This window comes from Medicago sativa, chromosome 1 (assembly GCF_051527215.1).
Source record: "Medicago sativa cultivar Bolivia chromosome 1, Bolivia_mono, whole genome shotgun sequence".
NCBI classification, from domain to species: domain Eukaryota; kingdom Viridiplantae; phylum Streptophyta; class Magnoliopsida; order Fabales; family Fabaceae; genus Medicago; species Medicago sativa.
Window position 1 is genome coordinate 63,777,995 of NC_140749.1, and position 22,593 is coordinate 63,800,587.

General features: G+C 31.8%; 2 protein-coding genes, 1 long non-coding RNA gene and 1 other non-coding gene across 4 annotated transcripts; 3 read left to right on the plus strand and 1 right to left on the minus strand.

The window, feature by feature from the left end:
- The first annotated feature begins 3,543 nt into the window (after positions 1–3,543).
- LOC146956302 (uncharacterized) lies at positions 3,544–5,887 on the plus strand. Its single transcript, XR_015014915.1, has 2 exons — positions 3,544–3,668; positions 5,584–5,887. It is a non-coding gene; the product is annotated as an uncharacterized LOC146956302 (long non-coding RNA).
- A 6,256-nt stretch (positions 5,888–12,143) lies between these two features.
- Positions 12,144–17,520, plus strand: LOC146956303 (ATP citrate lyase (ACL) family protein). Its single transcript, XM_085728314.1, has 12 exons — positions 12,144–12,396; positions 12,528–12,638; positions 12,997–13,108; positions 13,328–13,392; positions 14,232–14,309; positions 14,489–14,563; positions 14,638–14,790; positions 14,882–15,016; positions 15,889–16,053; positions 16,304–16,426; positions 16,854–16,925; positions 17,058–17,520. Exons 1-12 carry the CDS (start codon positions 12,295–12,297, stop codon positions 17,130–17,132), a joined length of 1,266 nt encoding a protein of 421 aa, XP_085584440.1. The 5' UTR covers positions 12,144–12,294; the 3' UTR covers positions 17,133–17,520.
- Positions 17,521–18,780: 1,260 nt separating this feature from the next.
- On the plus strand, positions 18,781–21,552 carry RIC6 (ROP-interactive CRIB motif-containing protein 6). The gene is made up of 4 exons (XM_085728322.1): positions 18,781–19,740; positions 19,916–20,016; positions 20,157–20,262; positions 20,867–21,552. The coding sequence occupies exons 1-4, from the start codon at positions 19,680–19,682 to the stop codon at positions 21,307–21,309; spliced, it is 711 nt and encodes a 236-aa protein (XP_085584448.1). The 5' UTR covers positions 18,781–19,679; the 3' UTR covers positions 21,310–21,552.
- Positions 21,553–21,674: 122 nt separating this feature from the next.
- TRNAA-UGC (transfer RNA alanine (anticodon UGC)) lies at positions 21,675–21,747 on the minus strand. Its single transcript has one exon. It is a non-coding gene; the product is annotated as a tRNA-Ala (tRNA).
- Positions 21,748–22,593: the final 846 nt, after the last annotated feature.

The window sequence follows — 22,593 nt, forward strand, 5'->3', positions numbered from 1 at the left end:
TAATGTTCCCCACTTGTTAGCTAGGACGTCATTATCTTATACTAGTTCCCAAGTTCATGATTATACGCCATCTTGTATTGAAACTGTTATTATGAATGAAATGAGTTAAGTTTGTTTCTGTTAAAAAAAAAATCCAGATTTTTTTTTCTATTTCTAAAAATGATTTTAAATGTTTGATTTTTTTTGAGGGGTTTTAAATGTTTGATTAAATGTTCACACACACAAAATTGATTTAAAATTTATAAAAGCAATAACTATTTTTTTTTTATGAACTTGAACTCTAAACTTTTAACCAATTAACTAATTTAATCTTTAACACAAATCAGTAAAACTATCAAACCCTCTATAATACCTTGCTCCTTTCTTTTTTTTGTGGTGGCTGGGATTTGAACCCCGGACATTGTATATTTTATGCATTGTCTATATCAATTGAGTTAAGCTCAATACCTTGTTCCTTTGTTATAACTTATGTTGATTTTATTTCAATAAATTTGTAAACAAATATTTATTGAAGATTTTTGCTAACGTATGTAACCTTTTACATAATAATAATAATCATTAATTACAAAATTTTCTTTATTATGTACCTATTTTCCTATTTTGTGATATTAAGGATATTTATAAGGTTTTTCACCCCAAAAAAGAGAGAGAGATTGTAAGGATTTTTATGAAATAAGATTAAATTATTTAACAAATATTATTGGCAGTATCAAAATATATTATTAATATCAAATTTTATTATACATTATCAAATTATTACAAAGTTTGACCACTAAAATTATTAAATATAGATCCCTTAAAAAAACATTATATATAGTTTTTTAAGTGCACAAATTCATTTACGAAAAAAGAAAACAAAAGACCTGGGTCATAAACCTAACACAATAAAATAAAAAGACATGACAAATAAGAATAAAATTTAAAAAGATCCCCACATAAGAATGTTGTTCCTGTATTCTTGATTATGGTATTTCTTTGTCATTACATCACTGCAAGAGCCTACAGCACTCATATCAGGGATACAAATGTATCACTATGTTGATCCTCTATTTATTTCTTGGCTTGATTCTTCACCAAACCTGGAGCATGTAGTTGTACGAGAGCCTGTACAAAAATTGCTTCCATAGTGATGCATGATAATGGTTCTGACTAAGACAAAATTTTAATCAGACTAGTGACAACACTCTTTCCTCCACGCATAATATTCTTTTTACATGTCCTAAATCTAACCCAAACTGAGGATTTCTACCTCCTAATTTATTATGGACCCTGGTTTGAGAGTTAAAACCCACTTTAAATGCACGCAAACTTTTATCATATTACCTTTCTTTTATATATATATATATATATATATATATATATATATATATATATATATAAATTTGTTTATGCAGATATAAGTACATAAAATCTGCAATGAGTGCAGTGCAAACATTAAACAATCTTTTACATATAAAATAAAAAGTTATTTAATAAAAACGTTGCATTAATTTTGATTTTGAAAATAGTCACGAGTTTTCAATTTGTTATCATATTGACGTTCTCATATTCCTTACTTAATTAATAATAATAATAATAATAACAACATGGCATTGAAGTTATAAATGTTATATTAGAGCCTAATAAACTATATGGGTTTTCTATCATGCGTAAATTTGCGCATGTTAAAAAATTTAAAATGACAAGTTTATCGTAGAACTTGTGTATTTTATATTAAATATATAACTTTTTAATAAGTAAACTATTATGAAATTTTGAATCTCTAATAAATTATTTTGAAAAAAATGATGATATGAAGTATAAATAAAAGTTAAAAACAAAAACATATTTATCTCAAATATAAACTAAATATGTTTTAAATTTTTATTATACTATACTACATCCGGTCATTCATTATTATAAGCAAAAAATATTATTTTAGGTTTATTGAATAACTTATGTATTTAGTTTATATTTTAAATTAAATATATCAATTATTTATTGAATCTGAAATGAAACATTTTGCTTTGGAGTCATTAAAAATCTTGTGAATGATAATGACTTTGAATCATTTAAACGAGCCCTTCTGTGAATTTGACATTCAAAATGTAGTGAGCCATTATACTTTCGAAAAAATATTGTAAGGGATTAAACAACACAAAGACAATTCCCTTGAAAAAACACAAAGGCAATTATATTCCATGTTTGAGTTTAATAATAGGGAGAGAACGCCACAAAATAAGGAGGAAGAGACATCACAAAACCCTTCCAATTTGTCTCTCGCGCCAATCGATGAAACAATTTCTTATCTAAAAAGATAGATTATTTAAAAGGCTCCATAAAATCAAATGGATTGAATATTTTTTTATCTTTTTAAATATATTATTTACTTTTAATCTCTAAAAATTTCATTTGAATTATAGTCCCTCTAAATATATTTTTTATCGATTTAATCCCCACTTTCTATTAAAATTCATGCCAACGTCAAAAAAAAAAATGCCACACATTTGAAGATACTATGTTTGTTTGTTTTTTTTTTGAAAGAAAAAATGCCACACATTTGAAGATACTATGTTTGATGATATGTCATTGATAAGACTTTGAAATATTTTTTTTAAAAGAGAGAAGATAATAAACGCATAAACAAAAAACTATAACAAATGCAAATCAACGACCAAAGGAGAGTAAGGTGGTGTTGGACTCTCACAAGTGGAGTGAGAATTGAGAAGAAGAAAACATGTTAAATGAAAAAATGAGAGGAAAAAAAGGGGAAATTGAATAAAATATTATCCAGAAGTTGTCAAATTTAGACAAAGAATTATGCTCTTTACCCTACAGAAATTACTCGCTCCCAACTGAAAAGACCATATTGCTCCTGCGTGAGTTAACTCATGCTAGTTGTGTTTTCTGCGTGAGTTAACTCACGCTAGTGTTAGTTAATACGCAATTTTATTCTAAACGCAACTTTATTCAAAAAATTTCAAGCCATTACATTAGAAAGAAATGTAGAAAAACATCCAACTTTATTACAAGTTATTACATTTAATTATCTCCTTCGTCGCTTAAGTCAATTGGGTTGTTCTCGACAGTCCCTGGGGCACATGCTTTTGGTTGAGGACTGAAATAACATGTGTAACAGCCCGATTTTTCGCTAGATTTATTTTATTTATTATTTATGTGTGCTATATGTGCTCATGTGTGATTGTTTGCCTCTGTGTATATTTTTGGTTGGGAATCATAGAATTCAGTGTTAGAAGGGTATTTTAGTCATTTTGGACGTAGGGGCATTTTGGTCATTTTGAGAGTAGGGGTAATTTTGTAATTTTACAGGAAGTTATTTTTTTTAGTGTTTAGTGAGAGTTACTATTTTACCAAGTTACTAGAGGGTGTAGTAAATATTTTATTTACCGTTAAGTGACAATTAGTGTTATATTTTACCGGTAAGTGAGTAGTAACATTTTTGAGGTTAGGCCCATTAAGGTATGTGAGATAAGCCCATTAAGTGAGCCTTTATAAACTAATGATTAGTGAAGAGATAGGGTTACAAACATTTTCATTTCATTTTTCATTTGAGAAGATAAGAGATAGAGGCTATAGGGAAGAACAAGATCAAGGGTTAGAGCTTGAAGAGAGGATTCATCATCTAGGAGCTAAATTGAAGCTTGGGTTAGAGAATCTTGGTGCTAGAGGTAAGAGGGTTAGGTTTCAACCATAATTCATCTTTTTTTTCTTTACCCATTTTTGTTAAATTGATGAATTGAACCTAATTGTTGTAAAATTCGTGCATAATTGTTGTTGTTATGTTTGAGAACATGATTTATATGATAATTGCATGTTAGTATGTGAATTAACATGTTTAAATGCATAGTTGTTGGTGTTTTGTGTTCTTGAGCAAATTTGATGAGAATTGATGTTGTGATGTTGAATTGTGCATGAATTTGTGCTCATTAGTTGTTGTTATTGATTTGGAACATGTTGTTGTTGAATTGGTGCTTTGGGTATCAAGATTTATGAATTGATGAAGAGATTTTGTATTATTGTTGAAAGTTGAGAAAGTGGTGATAATTTGGTGAATTTTGTTATGTTGATGATTTAATTCTAAAACTTGTATGTGTTTAAGTGTATTGAACCTATTTTGACCTATAAACACTTTCTGGAACTTGTTTTGGTGAATTGGGGGAATGAAAATTGGATTTTGAGGTAAAAATGGGTTAGAACCCGTAACAGAGTTCTGGAATTCTAATGAAGGACGCTTTCGCGTGCTTAGGACGCTAAAGCATCCCATCAGCGTCCCAGAAGCGTCCCAAAAGCGTGCTGTTCTAGGACTTTCTGGAAATAGGACGCTAATGCGTGCAGAGGACGCTTAAGCGTCCTAGCCCCAGTTCAGCAACTTTTGATTTTTGTTTTCGAGCACTTGGGAACCAATCCGATACTTCTAAAATGTTTCTTTGGACATAATTAACCTCTGTTTACACCTTTAATCCTACTGGAACATGATTTGATTTGGTTTGGACTTGAATTTGTGAAAATCGTCTAACTTTTGTAAAAACGGTCCAAACGTCGATTTTTCCAAAACCCGTTTTCTTCGGAAATTGAAGTGGGATTAGAGTTGTATAATGTTTATATGATTTCTAAAAATGGTTGTGATTGGTTCCATCAAGTTTGAACTTATTTTGCTTTGAAAATGGAAAATTTTGTGAAAAGTGATAAAATGAGACGAACTTTGAGTTTTTCGTGAATTCTTCGCATTCGGCCGATGAAATGCTTATGTAACCTCTACTGCACACATACGTGAATTGTGAGAATACAAGGCATAGGCAATTGAGCTTGTTTACTTGGTTTTGACTCAAATGTTCAATTAATTTAATGTTGTGATTTTGAGAGACGAACTTGACTAAAGATGACTTTTGAGAATCAATTGATTGTGAATCCTTTATGGAGAGTTATTATATGTTATGTGAAGATGATTGGTGGTGTATTTATGTGACAACTACATGTTGTGTGATTTTTGGATGTTGTTGGTGATTGTATATATGATATGTGGTGGTGAATTGTTAATGATTGCATATATACAAGTATTGGTGATGGTGAGGTGATTATTGTTTGTGTGAACATATGCATTTGTAGTTGAGTCATATGTTCATGCATACATGACTGATGGTGGTGGATTTTATATCCAATGGAGGTGATTACGATGTTTTTGTTGCATCGAAGGTGACGACCTTGAGGTGTTTTGGTACCACATGCATCTAGATGAGTCTAGAGACATTGCATAAACTGTAGGTGGATTGAATTGCATTAAGATGTGTTTGATGGTTGATTATTGCTAATTGTACTTGCGGATTGAATTGTTAATTGTTGATTGACAAGGTGAGGTTGTGATAGGTGTATGATACACTTGTGGATATGAACTTGGTATGATGATATTGAATGATCTTGGAATATTTATATGTTGTGAATATTGTGGAATTATGTATGAATTGTCATTCTTTATCCTTGATTATATCTTTCATTTTCAAAGTTCTTGTTAACCTTATATGGATTATGATGATGTAATGCTAACCCTCAGTGGTTTACCACCTACCTTTCTGTATGGACGGGTAGATGGAGTGCAGGATGCTTAGTCTGTTTTGCTTGATGTTGCCGAGGAGTGGAGTTCCTCTTTTATCTATGCAAGTGTCTAGATTAGGGCTCTGATCTAGGGTAGTTATTGCATGTTGTTTTATTTGATTATGTATTTGGATTTGAGATGTTATGGTTGTTGAGATTTGGAGGATACACTTGTATTAAGTTGAGACTTGGAGATGTTTATGAATTATATGTATATTCCGCTGCTATGTTAAGTAACATGATCTTTATGCATGTATGTTTTGTGGTTTATTCGAAGACGTAACATCTATTTCTAGAATATGTCTGATGTATTCGCGCGTTTTACCGCTTATTAGAAGTAGGGTGTTACAACATGTCCTTACGCTCCTCCTCAGCCTGGACTGGTTGTACACCGGCACCTTCGAATCACTTTTTTTAACGGAACCATCGCATTTGATTCCGTGCCATGTCACCGACGATTTTCCATTCTTCTTCTCACCCTATTTTTTTAATTGAGCAGCATCACCTTGTTTCTGAGACATTTCTACATAATGCAAATATCGGAGAAGGAAGAGGAGGAGAGAGTGGGGAGGAGAGAATGTGAGAAATGATGAAGGTTGGAAGAGTATTTATAGGGGAAATGCAAGTCTAGGTTGTATCTAACAATTATGCTAGGTAAAAACAACATGTATTATGAAGAATCAACTATATAAGTTATGATATCGAATTCCTTCATATAAGATGAGTGTCACAAAATGGACCTCATTCTTTATGTGATGACTCGTCTTATATGAGGGAATTCGATGTGATAACATATATAGTTGATTATGCATAATTCATGTTGTTTTGAATGGAACAATAAAACTTCGGGGTGAATGCTTGAGAGCTGTTGTTTGGCAAGTTTGAATTTACCCAAATTCAGAGGTAAGACAATTGTTGTACCACGTATCTCTATCCGAAGTTAATGTAACGATATGACATATTTAAGAACTTTATGTAATGTAACTTTTATTCGAATTTATTTAATACGTAACTTCATTCGAATTTATTTAATACGCAATTTTCATTCGAATTCACACTAAGTTTTATTAGTCTTTTTTTCGAATTTATTTATTTATTTTTCACAATTTTAATTCAAATTTATTTATTCAATATGCAATCTTAAAATAAATGCAAATATAAAGCGTGAAAAAACTTAAAAAAAAAAAAAAAAAACTTCACACCATTGTAGTGTGAGTTAACTCACGCTGCCCCATGCATGCAACATGAGTTAACTCACGCTAGTGTTAAACCATGCGTGAGTTAACTCACGCTAGTTGGTCGGTTGTTCATGCACCAAGAACACGTTTTTTGGACGGTGGTCAGTTATTCAACCTTGATTTTACTCAATTTTTATACGGTTTTTTTTTATACAGTTTTTTACTGCATTTAGTGCATATAAAACCTATGTTACCATTCCCCCCTATAAATACCCCTCAAACCTTCACCATTTTCTCACATTCTCTCCTCCTCCTCACTCTCTCACCTTTATATAGTCTTTGTCTTTTTTGCTTTTTGTGGGTAAAAAGAGGCCAATCGAGGGGTTAAAAAAGGCCAAGGGAGGGGTAAAAATAGACCAACCAACTTGGGGCACAAAGAGGTCAACCCTTGGGGTAAAAGTAAATTTGCTTATTTTTATCCCAAAAACTTTTTACTGTGGGTATTGGGTGTAATACCCCGTTTTCCCAACGTAAAAATTTCATAAATAAATCAGAGTTTTTCAACTTTAAACGGAATGCTACACTTCTTAAAAATTCATAAACTGAATAAATAACAATTTATTCTTCAAAATTATTTAACATAAGTAATTCAAAACTTCGCAGCGGAAATTAGTTCAACAATAAAAATAATCTTTGGCACGCAGGCCTCAACATAAAAATCTCATAAGTCTTGTTCAACATTTATTCATAAAAATCCATAAGTAATACGTAAGGAATAGAAATAGAAGACATAATCTCATCCCGTTACGTATCAGAGCACCTAAGACACACTTGTGAGGAGTCCACTCACGACCGCAACTAATCCTGGTTACCTGCAAGTTACCCATACGAAGAGCAACATTTCCAAGCAGAGGGGTGAGATTTCTCAAACAATGATATTAAGCATATAAATCATATAAAGTACATTCAACAACTTAAACATCTTATAATTAATTAATCATATCTAATAACTTAAACTTTCTTAACCAGTGTCATTATCCTTCTTACATTAGTCATATACTTCATCAAGTAATCTCAATTATTATTCATAAAACATCTTATCTTAAATCATGATCATAAGCATCAATATCTAACACCAAATATAATCGTAAGCATCATCATATAATTCACATAAGTATCATTATCAAAACATAGCATTTATCGAAAACAACTTCATAATCAAGTTCATAATCAACTTCATAAACAAACATCATCATTAAATCATAATCATCAAATCACAATCAAACTTCATAATCAAACCTCACTCAACTCGATAATGCGACTCAACTCGACTATGTAACTCTTAACATCTCAAATCATCTTAGCATCTTGACAACTTAACAACTTGACAACTCGACAACTTCACATCTTAAATCATCTTAAAACTTCTTGATATGCAAATGCATTTGGTACCAATACAGAGCATCAAGCTCCCAACCAACTTATATGAGCGTAAATAGGCTCTTCAGAGCATCAAGCTCCCAACCAACTTATATGAGCGTAAATAGGCTCTTCAGAGCATCAAGCTCCCAACCAATCGTGTGAATGACTAAGCATTCCAGAGCATCAAGCCCCCAACCAACGTATATGAGTATGCAATGGACTCAACTTCCTACAACTTAGACAACTTCATGAACATCTATGACATCCTAACATCTTGATATCTTGACAACATAACATCTTAATAACTTGATGACTTCATAACGACTTGACGACTTAACAACTCTTATCATCTTAACGTCTTAACATCTTAACATCTTGACAACATATGGATCACATAAATAATTCATGTCGTATCATAATATAACAATATCAAATGATAATAAACAACATCTTAAAACATCATATTCATCAATCATAAACAACTTCATATAACATCGTATTTAAACATCAATAATAATTCACTATGTATCTTTGTAAAAACATAATAAACTATCCACAACATATTTTCATGTCAAACCAAAGCTATTGGAAAGATATCACAAATATCAACAACTTTCATGTTTACAACAAAGATCAATTCAAAACAGAAACATATGAACAAAACGCAAAAACATGAAACAGAGAAGGCTGTCACCGTACAATTTCGCTAAGACCTCCCTGTAGTATTTTCATCATAACTCAAAGACCAAACATCATTTTCACTTAAAACCAAAGCCACTAGAAAGCTAACAAAATTATCTAAAACTTTCATGTTTACGCCTAAGACCAATTCTGTACCGATCAATACCAGTTTTTATTTTAAATTCGGAAAAGTTGTGCTGAAAGTCCATAAAAATTCACTGGACCTACGTGCAGTAATTTGACCATAACTCAAGTTCTATAAATCCTATTGACGTGAGACCAACGGCATTAGAAAGCCAACATCCATACCTACAACTTTCGTGTTTACACCTAAACCCAGTTCAGAAATTAAACTTGTCAAACTGAGACAATAAAAACGCGTTTTGCACATTGACAGCGAAATCACAGTTCAGCTGCGATTTCGCTCTGGGGACATCTTTTCCACTTCGTATTCGATCCAATACTCTCCAAACTTGACCCTAATCATTACCCTATGATTACCCTATCATTAGAACACTAATTATTCATCAACTTACTGTATGCAAATTCAAAGGGTTCTCAAATCTATTAACAACCTATTACAATTATTAAACCCTAATTCTTAAACTCACCAACATCTCATCCAATTCCATGGTTCTAACCTCAAAACTACATCCAATAATCATCATATGGGTTATCTAAGGACTGTATACAATTTCTACATCAATTCAACAAGTTTTCATCATCTAATCATCAAATCTCTCTCAAAACCCTAATTCTCAAATTCTCACAAACTTTCCCCAACTTGTTAGATGCAATCTAATGATTTAACAACTTAATATTAATGCAAGATAGTCTCACCCTCACCTTAGATTAATTCGTGAATCAGCAGCAGCGTTCTTCTTTCCTAAGGTATTCTCCTCTTCTCTTGACTTTTCTCTTCTCTTCTCTTCTTTTTTGTTCTCCTCTTTTCCAAAAAAGCGGTTTTAGGGTAAACTCTTTCTAACCTAAGCTTCTCTATTTATAATACTAAAATATTCTTCCCAAATCTATTTAGGCCCAACAACTTACTCTTCTTTCTATTCTAACCCCCAAATCCACTCACACTAATAATCCTCATATTCTAATAAATAATATTTCTCTACTAAATATATAATAATACACCAAATAACAAATATATATCTATAACAATTAACAAATATATTATGCTAGTAAATACCAACATATAACATAACAAAATATCACTCAACAAAATATATTAACTAAATTATAAAAAGACATCTAATCTCAACAAATCATATATCCCTCATATACATCATATAAATATATAAATATATTCTAAAACTAATTTAAAATAATTAAATAAAAAGGAGGGCGTTACATTGGGTAACACGCTAGTTGGTCGGTTGTTCATGCACCAAGAACACGTTTTTTGGACGGCGGTCAGTTATTCAACCTTGATTTTACACAATTTTTACACGTTTTTTTTTACAGTTTTTTGATTACATATAAAATCTATGTTACCATTCCCCCCTAAAAATACAACTCAAACCTTCATCATTTCCTCGCATTCTCTCCTCCTCCTCCTCACCCTCTCACCTTTATATAGTCTTTGTCTTTTTTGCTTTTTGTGGGTAAAAAGAGGTCAATCGAGGGGTTAAAAAAGGGCAAGAGAGGGTTAAAAATAGACCAACCAACTTGGGGCACAAAGAGGTCAACCCTTGGGGTAAAAGTAAATTTGCTTCTTTTTACCCCAAAAACTTTTTACTGTGGGTAAAAAGACTCTTTCTCAGGGTATAAAAAGAACCAGATTTATATTTACCCCAAGGGTTGATGTCTTTTTGCCCCAAGAAGGTTGGTCTCTTTTTTCCCCAACCTTGATCTTCTGTTACCCCAAAGTTGATATCTTTTTACCTCAAAGAAGCAGATTTAGTAATTTCGAATAAAATGTATCAATTTTTGTAAATGTATCAATTATTAATAAAATGAGGTTTTATATGTATTATTTATGTTTCTTTCTTCCTTTTTATTTATTTATATTAGCATTTATTTTATGATTTTGTCATCTAAATAATATTGCGTATTATTTATGTTCCTTTCTTTTTATTTATATTAGCATTTATTTTATGAGTTTATTAAAATTGCGTATTAAATAAATTCAGAAAAAAAAGAAAAAATTGCATATTAATAAACGTGAGTTAACTCACGTTGAAATATTTTTAAATTTACACTGGCGTGAATTAACTCACGCTGCATGTTTTAACTCACGCAAATTTTACACTAGCGTGAGTTAACTCACGCATTGACATTTTGGTCATTTCAGTTGAAGAGAAGAATTCTTAGACACATCAGCCCTATTACGTTGCAATTACAGTTAAAACTCTATAAATTAATAATGTCAGGACCGGAGAAATTTTATTAATTTAGAGAGTTATTAATTTATCGATAAATTAATAATTATTAATTTAAAGAGTTTTTAAGTAATTATATTGTACATACCAAACAAAAAGGCAAATTAGTCTATGCCTCTTAGAATTACGTTGCAACGAACCTTGAGACTCAACGTAAATTAGTAACTACTGTGTTCATATGCATTGGAAATCAATAATGACTTTTGAAGTACAGTAAATGTAAACAAGAGGAACAAATGTGCTCAATGTATTCTTAATATATTTTTTTTCAGTTTCTATGAATTATTAATTTATGATTTTCTTGGGACCGAAAATTATAAAGGGATCTCCCGAAAAATTATTATCTTATTATTTTATCGAGTTTTTCAATTTTTTACATTGGCCCAAGTCGGGACCGGACAAATTTATTATTTTAGAGAGTTTATTAATTTACCAAGTATTAAATTAAAGAGTTTCTACTGTATGTGACTTACAATTGGACTTACCACATACACAATTTTTACGATAGTCACTCACACCCCTAACAAAGTACTCCATCCGGTCTCAAATATAAGAAAAGATTCCTTTTTTAAGTTCATTGAGTAGTTAATGTATCTGGTCTACATTGTAAAACAAATACATTAATTATTCAATGAACCTAAAAATGAATCTTTTCTTATATTTGAGACCGGAGGGAGTAAGTTAATAAAAATACTACATTGTTTGACATCATTAAAAATCAGGTTTTTTTATTTTTTTTACGTATTCACAAAATTCAAGAGGATGAATAGGTGGTGATTACTCATTTTTTTTTGTTAAGTTTATAATTTGCTTAAAAAAAAGTTTATAATATTCAATATTAATTTTTTTCATAAAAAGATTTTTCAAGGGCTTCTTACATTCTAGAAAGAGAAATAAAAATAAAAATTCTAGGGTGTAGTATTGGCGTTCAGAAGCACACACTTTTTGAACAACCATAGTTGAAGAAAGACCTATATCGATCGAATCAAGTTCCATTTTTCCTCAATCGAATCCGATCCAAAACCCTAACAACAATGGTCAGAGGATCGCTCAACAAACTCGTCTCTCGCTCTCTCTCCGTCGCCGGCACATGGCAGAATCAACAGCTCCGCCGTCTCAACATCCACGAGTATCAGGTCCCTCTCGAGATTCGTTTATTCACAATAATAATAATAATTATCGTGTGTTTAGTTTAATTGAATCTGTAATTTGTTAAATCGTTGATGTTTATTTAAATCGATCGAGTTTTCAATTTTCGTGAAATTAGGGTGCTGAATTGATGAGCAAATATGGAGTTAACGTTCCCAGAGGCGTAGCGGTTTCCTCAGTTGAAGAAGTCAGAAAAGCCATCAAAGATGCATTCCCCGGTCAAAACGAGGTAATCCATGATTCTGTAGACCATAATTCACACCATCACTTGATGTTTGCTGAAAAAATGAATACTTTAATTGTAAAATTGTAAACTGCAATTCGTTTTCATCTGATTTTTTTGTTTAACTAATTGAGGCCTTTGTTATGAAGTTTTCCATAATTGCAAAATGTTTTAATGCATGTTTGGTATCACGACGGGTTTGTCAGAATTACGGTGAGCTACCGTGAATTTTAAAGGTTATACTTTGTAGCTTTTACAAAATCACAATGGCTCAATGTGACTCTGGCAAACCGACAGTGATACTGAACATGAGTGGAGAATTTTGACTGTGATGAGGAGTGGTGTAACTGGGATTATTGTGCAGTTGGTGGTTAAGAGTCAAATTTTAGCCGGTGGACGAGGATTGGGGACTTTCAAAAGTGGTTTTCAGGGAGGAGTGCACATTGTTAAGACTGACCAGGTTGAAGATATAGCTGGTAATGCATGATCCCTTTGTTGTTTCTCAGTTCAATTTTCCTTGTTTTCATTTCATGTCCATGCCTTTCTAATTCTATATAAGATGTCAATCCATTCATAAGTATTAATTTATTCAATTTGAATTTAGAGAGGTTATAGGATATAATACTTGATAATCTAGATTTTTTGGTGATTTTTTTTTGGTTTGGTATCGTCATTTGTCATTGTTGTTTTTTCAGGGAAGATGCTTGGGCAGATACTAGTTACAAAACAGTCAGGTCCTCAGGGAAAAATTGTTAGCAAGGTGTGAAATTATTCAATATTGTATTTGTAAATATGTTAGCATTTTTAATATAGCCAAACAATTTTGTTCTCTAAAAATCGAAATTCTGGTGAAACAATTCAACAGTATCAAACTTCACAGAAAAGTTATTTTTGAGTCGTTATTGTTTGTTTTCTATTTGAAATTTACACCCTTTGGATCCCACCGTGGGACTTTTTTTCTTTACATGCAATATGTCTGTCGGAGAGGATAAATTGTTTCTTGCAAAACAGTACTTAAAAGTTTAGTCATTTTTTTCTGGACTGATCCTGCTGGTTGGACTGGTAAACTGGCCACCAGACCAATTTGGGCGTTGGATTTCAGCTCATGAACACCAGACCAATTTGGGCGTTGGATTTCAGCTCATGAACACCAGACCAATTTGGGCGTTGGATTTCAGCTCATGAACCATCCAGCACTTGAAACTGGCAAACCGATACAAATGGCATCGTTGGACTGGCCAACTGAATTTTTTATTTTTATTTTTAAAAGTGGCCAACTGGACATTTGTTATCCAAGTTATACACTTAAAACCATTTATGGTATTTGGTAGGCTATCCAATTGTTATATCTATATGTACTTCCGTTAGATTCTAAGTGGTTTTTGTATTGATCATGGAAGTAAATTTTCGTCAATTGGATATCACAAGCACTTTAAGAATTGCTCATGGTTTCTCGATTTTCCATTTTATTTTAAAATGCATACAAAATGACAACAACCACTTTTTATTTTTTTACATACGTAGAATATATATGCAAGGGGGACGTATTGTTGCTCGATGATCGATTGTTTGACATCCAATTGTCTAATTTTTTTACAGGTTTACTTGTGTGAGAAGCTGTCGCTTGTGAATGAAATGTACTTTGCTATAACTCTGGATCGTAAGACTGCTGGTCCGGTAAGTTTCCTATGTCAGTATATTAGCTTTAATCTACTTTGTGATAAGTCAAATACTCAAATTCTTGTAACTTCTATATCTTGTTCATTGTATGACTTATCTAATTTTGTTTCCTCTAAATTTGACCAATAATAAACAGCTACGTTGCTCATTACATTTTTTTCATTACACTTTTGCAGCTTATTATTGCTTGTAAAAAGGGAGGAACCAGCATTGAAGACCTTGCAGAAAAATTTCCAGACATGATTATTAAGGTTTGTTATTCTTGACATTTTTCTGTGAAGTATTCTTTGCAAGATAAGCCTGATGCATTCCTTCTTTCTAGTAGGTACCTGTTGATGTTTTTGAAGGACTTACTGATGAAGATGCTGCAAAGGTTGTTGATGGTTTGGCTCCTAAAGTGGCTGATAGAAATCAATCAATTGAACAAGTGAAGAATTTGTATAAACTTTTTGTTGATTCTGACTGCACTCTTTTGGAAGTAAGCATATGCATGTTTTAGTCATTTGCACTTGATACACATTCTTCGTTTTTTAAGAATCTCTATAATGACTGTTAATTATCTTTCACAGATCAATCCCATGGCGGAGACAGCTGATAACCAACTAGTAGCTGCTGATGCTAAGTTGAATTTCGATGATAATGCCGCATATCGCCAGAAAGAGATATTCAAACTTCGTGATACAACACAAGAGGATCCTCGAGAGGTATAGTTAAATGCTCTTTTATTTCTGTTTTATATTACACAGGAATTGAACATATGATCCCTAAACCCACCCTGTCATTACAACTTGAGTCCAGGGGTTTTCTAGCCAGCCCTGATATGTTTTTGGGTTGGGTTCAATTCACATTTTGGGTAAGCCGAAGTCGGCACTATCCCGCTCAATATTGTAGAACATCTTTTGTAACAATCAGGGATAAATAATTATCTTTTTTGATTAATAACCTGTACTCCACACAATAATAACTTATATTGATGTACTTCATTTTTTGTGATATAGAGTAGCATACTTTTTTTATTTTAAATTTCATAATGTTTAAATCTGCATGTAAACCAAATATTGGGTTGGCCCAGTTATTATTTCGACAAGGTCTGTCTCCAAAATTGTCCTGAATAAAATGTTGGATTGTGCTCATTTTTTTGTTACGTGAAACCCATCTCATCCTGTCTTATACGCACTCCTAAACTTAGAGCCTAGCTTAATTAGCTACTTACGTGTACACTGTTGCTTTCGATATCTGGAGCTTGTGCTTATGATACAGTTATGGAGTGAAGTGAGGTTCTATATGGCAATACCAAGATATCATCCTGTTTCATAAGCACTCCTAAACATAAAGCCTAGCTTAATTAGCTACATACATTTATTTCACTGTACTCTGATGCTTTTGATATCTGGAGCTTGTGCTTATGATACAGTTAAGGAGTGGAGTGAGGTTCTAAATGGCAATACCAAGATTTCACATGATGTATTTGTGCCTGATTATTAAAATCTTACTTTCTACATCCTTTTGTTTCTTATCATCAGTTAAATGACTAAATGCAACATTATTTGTGTCTTTTAACTTTTTTCTGGATCAGGTGGCTGCTGCAAAGGCAGATTTAAATTATATTGGGTTAGATGGAGAAATTGGCTGCATGGTGAATGGAGCAGGGTTAGCAATGGCCACAATGGATATAATTAAGTTGCATGGCGGTACTCCTGCCAATTTTCTGGATGTCGGTGGTGCTGCCTCTGAAAACCAGGTAATGTATTACAGACAAGATTGCTCTCATTTTGGTATTTTTCCTACATCAATAAGATTGATATGATTGCTCATATTTCTTCCTATATCACACACCAGTTTGTAGTCTGCTTTGGCATTAACCTGAAATTCCAAGGGTTTTTATTAGAAAAGCATCCTTAGTTGTTGCTACTCACTAGATACCACCTTCAATGATTTGTTCTCTGCCTTGAGATGTTTTTGTTCAAATTTACTGTAATTATGTGAATCAGGTGGTTGAAGCATTTAAAATATTAACCGCTGATGACAAAGTGAAGGCGATTTTGGTGAACATCTTTGGTGGTATCATGAAGTGTGATGTTATAGCAAGTGGAATAGTGAATGCTGCAAAGCAGGTTAGTAAAGCTATGTTTTGCATATGCCAAAACAAAATTGACGCCGTTTAAAAACAGCTTTATTCTTTCTCCTACATATGATAGAGAATGAACAGGGTATTTCTTTGTGCAGTTAACTTATATTAATTTTATCCTTATTAGCAGTTTTATATAATGGTTTTGTTTGGAACTATTTGAAGCATTTTTATATAGTGGTTTTGTTTGGAACTATTTGATATTGAAAGGATAACATGCAAATTATTTATATTTGATGCTTTGTGTGATTTTAATTTTGATCTATGACGTGGGTTTAGATTCTTGATATTGGCAAATTTCTATACAAGTTTTGAATTATTATTCATCATCTATCTCATTTCCTTTTTTTATTTTATTTTTAAAGCACTGGGGTTGGGATTGAACATTAACTTCTCTTGCTGTTATTTTTTAGGTTGCACTAAAAGTGCCAGTAATAGTTCGTCTTGAAGGCACCAATGTTGATCAAGGGAAAAGCATTCTGAAGGTAAATGTTACATTTATTTAATTAATATAAACAAACCATCTCTTTTAAAAAGGAAGCAAGAATGTTTCAATTGTTTCGTAAAAGAAATAATGTTTCAATTGCTTATTATGTTCATTGTGAATGTTTCAACAGGAAAGTGGTATGGCATTAATAACGGCTGAAGATTTGGATGATGCAGCTCAAAAAGCAGTGAAAGCTTACAAATGAAGAGTTAATTTCGTAAATTTTTAAAACCAGTTTAGTTACAACACTATTTTTCTTGAGTTACAAATTATTGACGAGAAGGGAATAGATGCAAGAAATCTTCTCATTGAATCCGTAGTGGCTATTAAAGCATTTCCAATAAGTAAACACTTTCCACATTATTGTTCAATTAGGTTTATGCATGTGATTGCATGGCTTCTCTCTTACATTTCAAGATAGGTTGAGTTCTCGTTAATTTTTATGCCAGTAAACATGAAAATACAGTCTGTTGAACATGGTTCACCGATTGGACAAAACGGCTGATTTTAATTGAGGATCTTCAATTTATTTTGGTAGAGGATTTTCAAATTTGAATGTTTAATTGGCATTCTAATGTAAAGTTTTTATCTTACATTTGGTTCCATTTGGTATAGTTTTTTTTCAAGGTTTAAGTTTATTTTGTTGTTTGAAATATAAAATAAATGTATGCAATATTTTATTTGGGCGCATTACTAGAAAGAAGTTAAAAGCTTGTACCACAAAAAAAGAAGTGAAATTATCTAGACTATTAATATAAGCATTTGGGTTATCCTGTACTTTCTAAGTTTACCTGTGAAAATAATTACCCAATTTCATTCTGATTCATCCTAGAATTTTCGTTGTACAGTAACAAACTATTGAGAACGAAGAAAATGATTTTCCAACGTATATAGTTTTTTGGGAAATGCTAGGGTCACTCGTTCTAACACACTCTAATAAAAATTAACCATGTCACTTACTTTATTTTTTCCTTTACCTGTAACTGGATTAACAAGTTGTTTTTATTTTGTTTGTAATTTCTTTTTATTTTCTTATTAAGAATTTAACGACAATACTGTCTTCTCAGCAAGCTCCATCCTTCTATTCTTTCCATTTCTCCTTCTTTTCTAATTTGTATCAGAACCTCTTGTATATCCATTGCAATCTCTTTCATTTTTCACAATCTCTATTGTCTTGCTCGCGAGGTTTAATCTGTCATAACTTGTGCTCCATCACCCACCACCATATCCGTGAGACCGTGACGACACTCTTTCGGTGTATAGCGTAATTGTCGCAAGCTGTTGCGGTCGCTGGTGTCTTGTTCATGAGCGACCCAAACTGATTTGAATGATTTGAAATATAATGGAAATATTTAATCTGGTATATCGTGAGTAATCTATGTTAGGTTCTGTTTTTCCCTTTCAAACTGGGTTCTATCTTTGTGTATGAAAACATTCATATAATGGATACTATATAGTTATGGTTTTCTAATTAGATAATTTTGATTAAAAATAAAGCTTATGGGCTCCATTAAAAACTGGAAATTGCGGTCAAAGTTGGGATCCATTAAAACAGAAGGTGATTAGAAGTGGGAACTGCAATTAGAACTCTACATAAATTGCAACAATCAAATTGATATATGGGAGATGTCAATTTGAGTGAAAACAACATCCGACAAAATTATGAAGAAATCGTCTTGACATGATGATAAGTACAGAAGATGAAAGAGGATAAGTAGGGAAGATGAAAAGTTAATAAACAAAAAATAAAAAACAAGGGTTACACTATCCAGGTGAAACATGTTAGAAGGTAAAAGAATAAAGAAAGTGAATGACGTGTATAGTTTCTATTGGAGTGTGTAATACGAGAGTGTTAGAAGGAGTGACCCTAACATTTGTTATCTTGAAGAAAATAATGTGAAAAGAACATAATACATTCAAAGAAGAAGAGTTATTAATGGTGAGTTTTTATTTTGCAAATAAAATTGAAAAAGAAAAAGAACAGGAGTAAAAAAAAATAGTAGTGGATTGTTATGTAATTTTAGTGGTTATTAGTTATCTTAAGTTTATAGTGTATATATGTATGGATGGATTTGTTGTTTCAATTTCTTGAGAATATTATACATTATACCTTACATTCTAGTTATTTTTCTTCCAGGAAATTAGGAACAAGCAATACCCAAGTACTATTGTATCCATTCATATGGACTTCATTTCATCTAGAAATGACCTGTTAAAAATTAACTAAATTTAGCAAACTTCAGAAAGGTTTACATATTTACATGTAGTTTATACTATCCTTCTCATTGTCACACCTAAAATTCCGACAAACTAATGGTTTTGATTAACTATGAAAATCAACAGACAAATTTAACAATTTCCATCGAATCAACAAAACATTTTTGTTAGATTTGTCCCTTTTCTCACCATTGCCACCTTCATGATTCGTTTGTCAAAAACTGCCTTTAGTTTTTGAACCATTATTTCTCTCTCTTTTTTTTCAAATAACAAAAAAGCACAAAACCCTCTGAAAAAAAAAAAAAAAAATCTAGTCCTCTATTATGGGCTCTATTTGGAGCATTTGTTCCATTCAAAGATACAAATTTGTAATTTATTGTTGACCTTTCTATAGGTGGAAATTCATCTGAGAAAGGTCTTTTTTTCCTAATTGTTTTTGAGTCTCAAAGTCAATGTTGGGTTTTTCTCTTCCAGATTTTATTAAAATATATACATATTGATAATTTTGTTAAAAGAGAAAATTCCAACTTTGAACATGTCCAGCAAGAAGGTGAAGGGTCTTCTTAAAGGCCTTAGATACATATCTCAAATATTTGGTAACTAAACAACTCTTTCATGCAATTAATTTATTCTTGCATTTTTCTAAATCCTAATGCGTTATTTCTTTCAAAAAAATAATTATAATGAAAAATAACATTTATTGATTACTTATTCTCTTTAAAAAATCTCCATTTTTTTTTATGTTAATTAAATAAGATGTAACTTATGCAGAAAATGAAAAAGAACAAGAAATACAGATTGGAGTTCCGACGGATGTAAAGCATGTGGCCCATATAGGGTGGGACGGTCCCTCCGTAAATTCTCCCAGCTGGGTAATTATAAAAACTTTCTTAATTTTTTTACTGTTAATTAATGTTCAAACTTGTAGAATAATAAAATTTTATCAATATGCTTTTACTAAGTTGATTTTCCTTCACAAAAGAAAGCATTTGGTGTTTTTTTTTGCTTTCAGATGAGCGAATTTAAAACCTCTCCAGGATTTGCTTCAGCACCCATGACTCTAACGGGAGATGCTCAAAACAAAGCACAAGATAGCACTGTCAAGTGGACCTCTGAAGGTATAATTTTTTCATTTAAACATTGTGTGTCAAATGATTTCAAAATTACTCCAAAATGATTTGGAATTAGCGGAGTTCAATGTTAGTCGGAAAAATCATTAGTTACACTTTACACGTCTCTTGATCGAACTCTAATTTACTAGTGTTCATTTTCCTAAGGAATCGGACGGTCTACACCCTAAAAAAATAAATGTGTTTTGGATGGTTAAACCCTAAACTTTATAATTAGTACTTTGAATTTATATATTGGCTATCAAATTTGCTTTTGTTGTGTCTTTCTCTCTCAACACAACTTCATCAATTTAGAAGGCAATAGAGAGAAATCAAATCCATTTTTTTTTTTTTTTTTTATAGTTTAGTTGAATTATATAAAAGGGTATTGCTAACTCATGTCTAAGAGTATTGGTTAAGGATTCCATTAATAAAAACTTTGTCTTAAAAATACAAGTCTTTACTTCTTACTTAGCAATAATTACACCACTTTTTGGTTAAAATAGTCGGAACATAGTTTATCTTAACATTTTCATTTTCTTTTGGTTAAAATTTTAATAATGTGCATGGGAGGAAAAAAAGTAACAAATGGGATTGATTGATTTGCACATAGATACAAAGAGAAGAAGTACAAGGGGTGTGAATTCTCAAACTCAAGGGAGGGATTTGCCTGAATTGCCAAAAGGATCTAGAAGGCAAATGAATAGTAACATCACAGATTCTCCAACAAGGGAAAGGACAAGGCAATCAAGAAGGTCATCAACCAACAAACAATCAAACCTTAAAGATTCTTCAGATGGTTCCAATGATTCATTGATCCAGTCAGATGGGTCACAGGGAGAAAATCTTCCAGAAATTCCCAGAAAGGCTCGTCGGAAGAAGTCGAAAGATAAAGAAAATTCAGGTGGTGGATCATCATCCAAATTGAGATCCAAAGCACAACAATCATCAGATCCAAATTTGGAGTATGAATCTCCATCTTCCAAGTCTAGGAACAAACCAAAGTCATTTGAAGAAAATGAGCAATATGAAAGAGGAACGAGTATAATATCTTGAGGAATTGTTGTTGTAATTTTATGCTATTATTAGTTAGAGTGTTGCATAGATATAATTCTTAAAAACTAGAACACTTTCCTAACCATGTTTTTTTCCTTTCATTTCTTCCCAAATTCTAAATTTCAATGTGATTTTCTTAATTTGAGTATTCTTTCTTTCTTTTTTAAATAGAAACTCTTGTATTATTTCACCATTGATGATATGTAATTACTAACCAGTGCAACTTGTTCACTTCAGTTTTCATTGATTTGTGTAAATTGAATTCACGTTAGCGTCACTTGTTCAAAAATGAATCAATTATTTGATCCCGTTCAATTTTCACGTATACAGTTGCAGTGATTCTTTCAAAACAAATTCGATAAAAATGGAGATGCAGGGTATCGAACCCTGTACCTCTCGCATGCAAAGCGAGCGCTCTACCATTTGAGCTACATCCCCAACTTGTTATTTGATGTTGCTTTTTCAAAGATTAATATAAACATAACTTTCATAGCTTCCATTTATATTTGGTTTGCAAGTTTCCATTTATTTGTTGGTGAACGAATCATTGGCATTGAAATGAAAGGAATTCGTAGCAGCATGATGGACAACAGGGATGCATAAACATGGAGTATATATAGTAAATAAGACTCCTGATACAAGAACAAATAAGGTTGTTCTTTTTCGTAGTGCCAACAAAAAATCAGTACCAAACTAGCATCACTTTATATCCGATAATTTTTGCCAAAAGTCCCTAAAAAAAATTAGCCAAAAGTGAAGAATCAGTATTAGCATCACCGATTTTCGCAACTGAATTATTTTTGTGAAATTTGGTAGTTCAATTAGTTTGAATAAAAAGTTGAATGTCTTAGATTCAAATCCGATTAAAGAAATAAATATTACCTTAAAAAAGATAAATAAGCCAAAACCTAAATTTACAACCAATTTTTATTCTAAGTTTCTATCATAGTCTAGATAGGATAAAATAAAATAAGCAAAATACCTACGAATGTCTTTGAGATACTAATTAAGAAAATAAATATAGTAAAAATATATTGAAACATGCGTAATCAAACTTTTGAAAGTGTAAAAAATACTTTTTTTAAATACATTTGTTTTTGTTTCTTTAACTAGTACGCCAACGACAACATAATGTTATTTTTTTCTCTATAGTCATAGTCAACCGTAGTTAATATCTCTGTAGTCAACCCCTCACATCATAGTTTTCAGACTCGGCTCGGACCGGCCGGTCGGACCGGTCGGACCGTGAACCGGTGGGTAAGCCGGTTCGAGCCAACATTTGGA

What these genes read in the sequence shown, in the direction of transcription:
- LOC146956303 (XM_085728314.1), top strand. Translation starts at nt 12,295, where the DNA reads ATGGTCAGAGGATCGCTCAACAAACTCGTCTCTCGCTCTCTCTCCGTC. An exon ending in TCAACATCCACGAGTATCAG is followed by an intron (nt 12,397 to 12,527) that starts GTCCCTCTCGAG and finishes TCGTGAAATTAG; the next exon opens with GGTGCTGAATTGATGAGCAA. An exon ending in TAGTGAATGCTGCAAAGCAG is followed by an intron (nt 16,427 to 16,853) that starts GTTAGTAAAGCT and finishes GTTATTTTTTAG; the next exon opens with GTTGCACTAAAAGTGCCAGT.
- RIC6 (XM_085728322.1), top strand. Translation starts at nt 19,680, where the DNA reads ATGTCCAGCAAGAAGGTGAAGGGTCTTCTTAAAGGCCTTAGATACATA. An exon ending in ATACATATCTCAAATATTTG is followed by an intron (nt 19,741 to 19,915) that starts GTAACTAAACAA and finishes TAACTTATGCAG; the next exon opens with AAAATGAAAAAGAACAAGAA. An exon ending in TGTCAAGTGGACCTCTGAAG is followed by an intron (nt 20,263 to 20,866) that starts GTATAATTTTTT and finishes ATTTGCACATAG; the next exon opens with ATACAAAGAGAAGAAGTACA.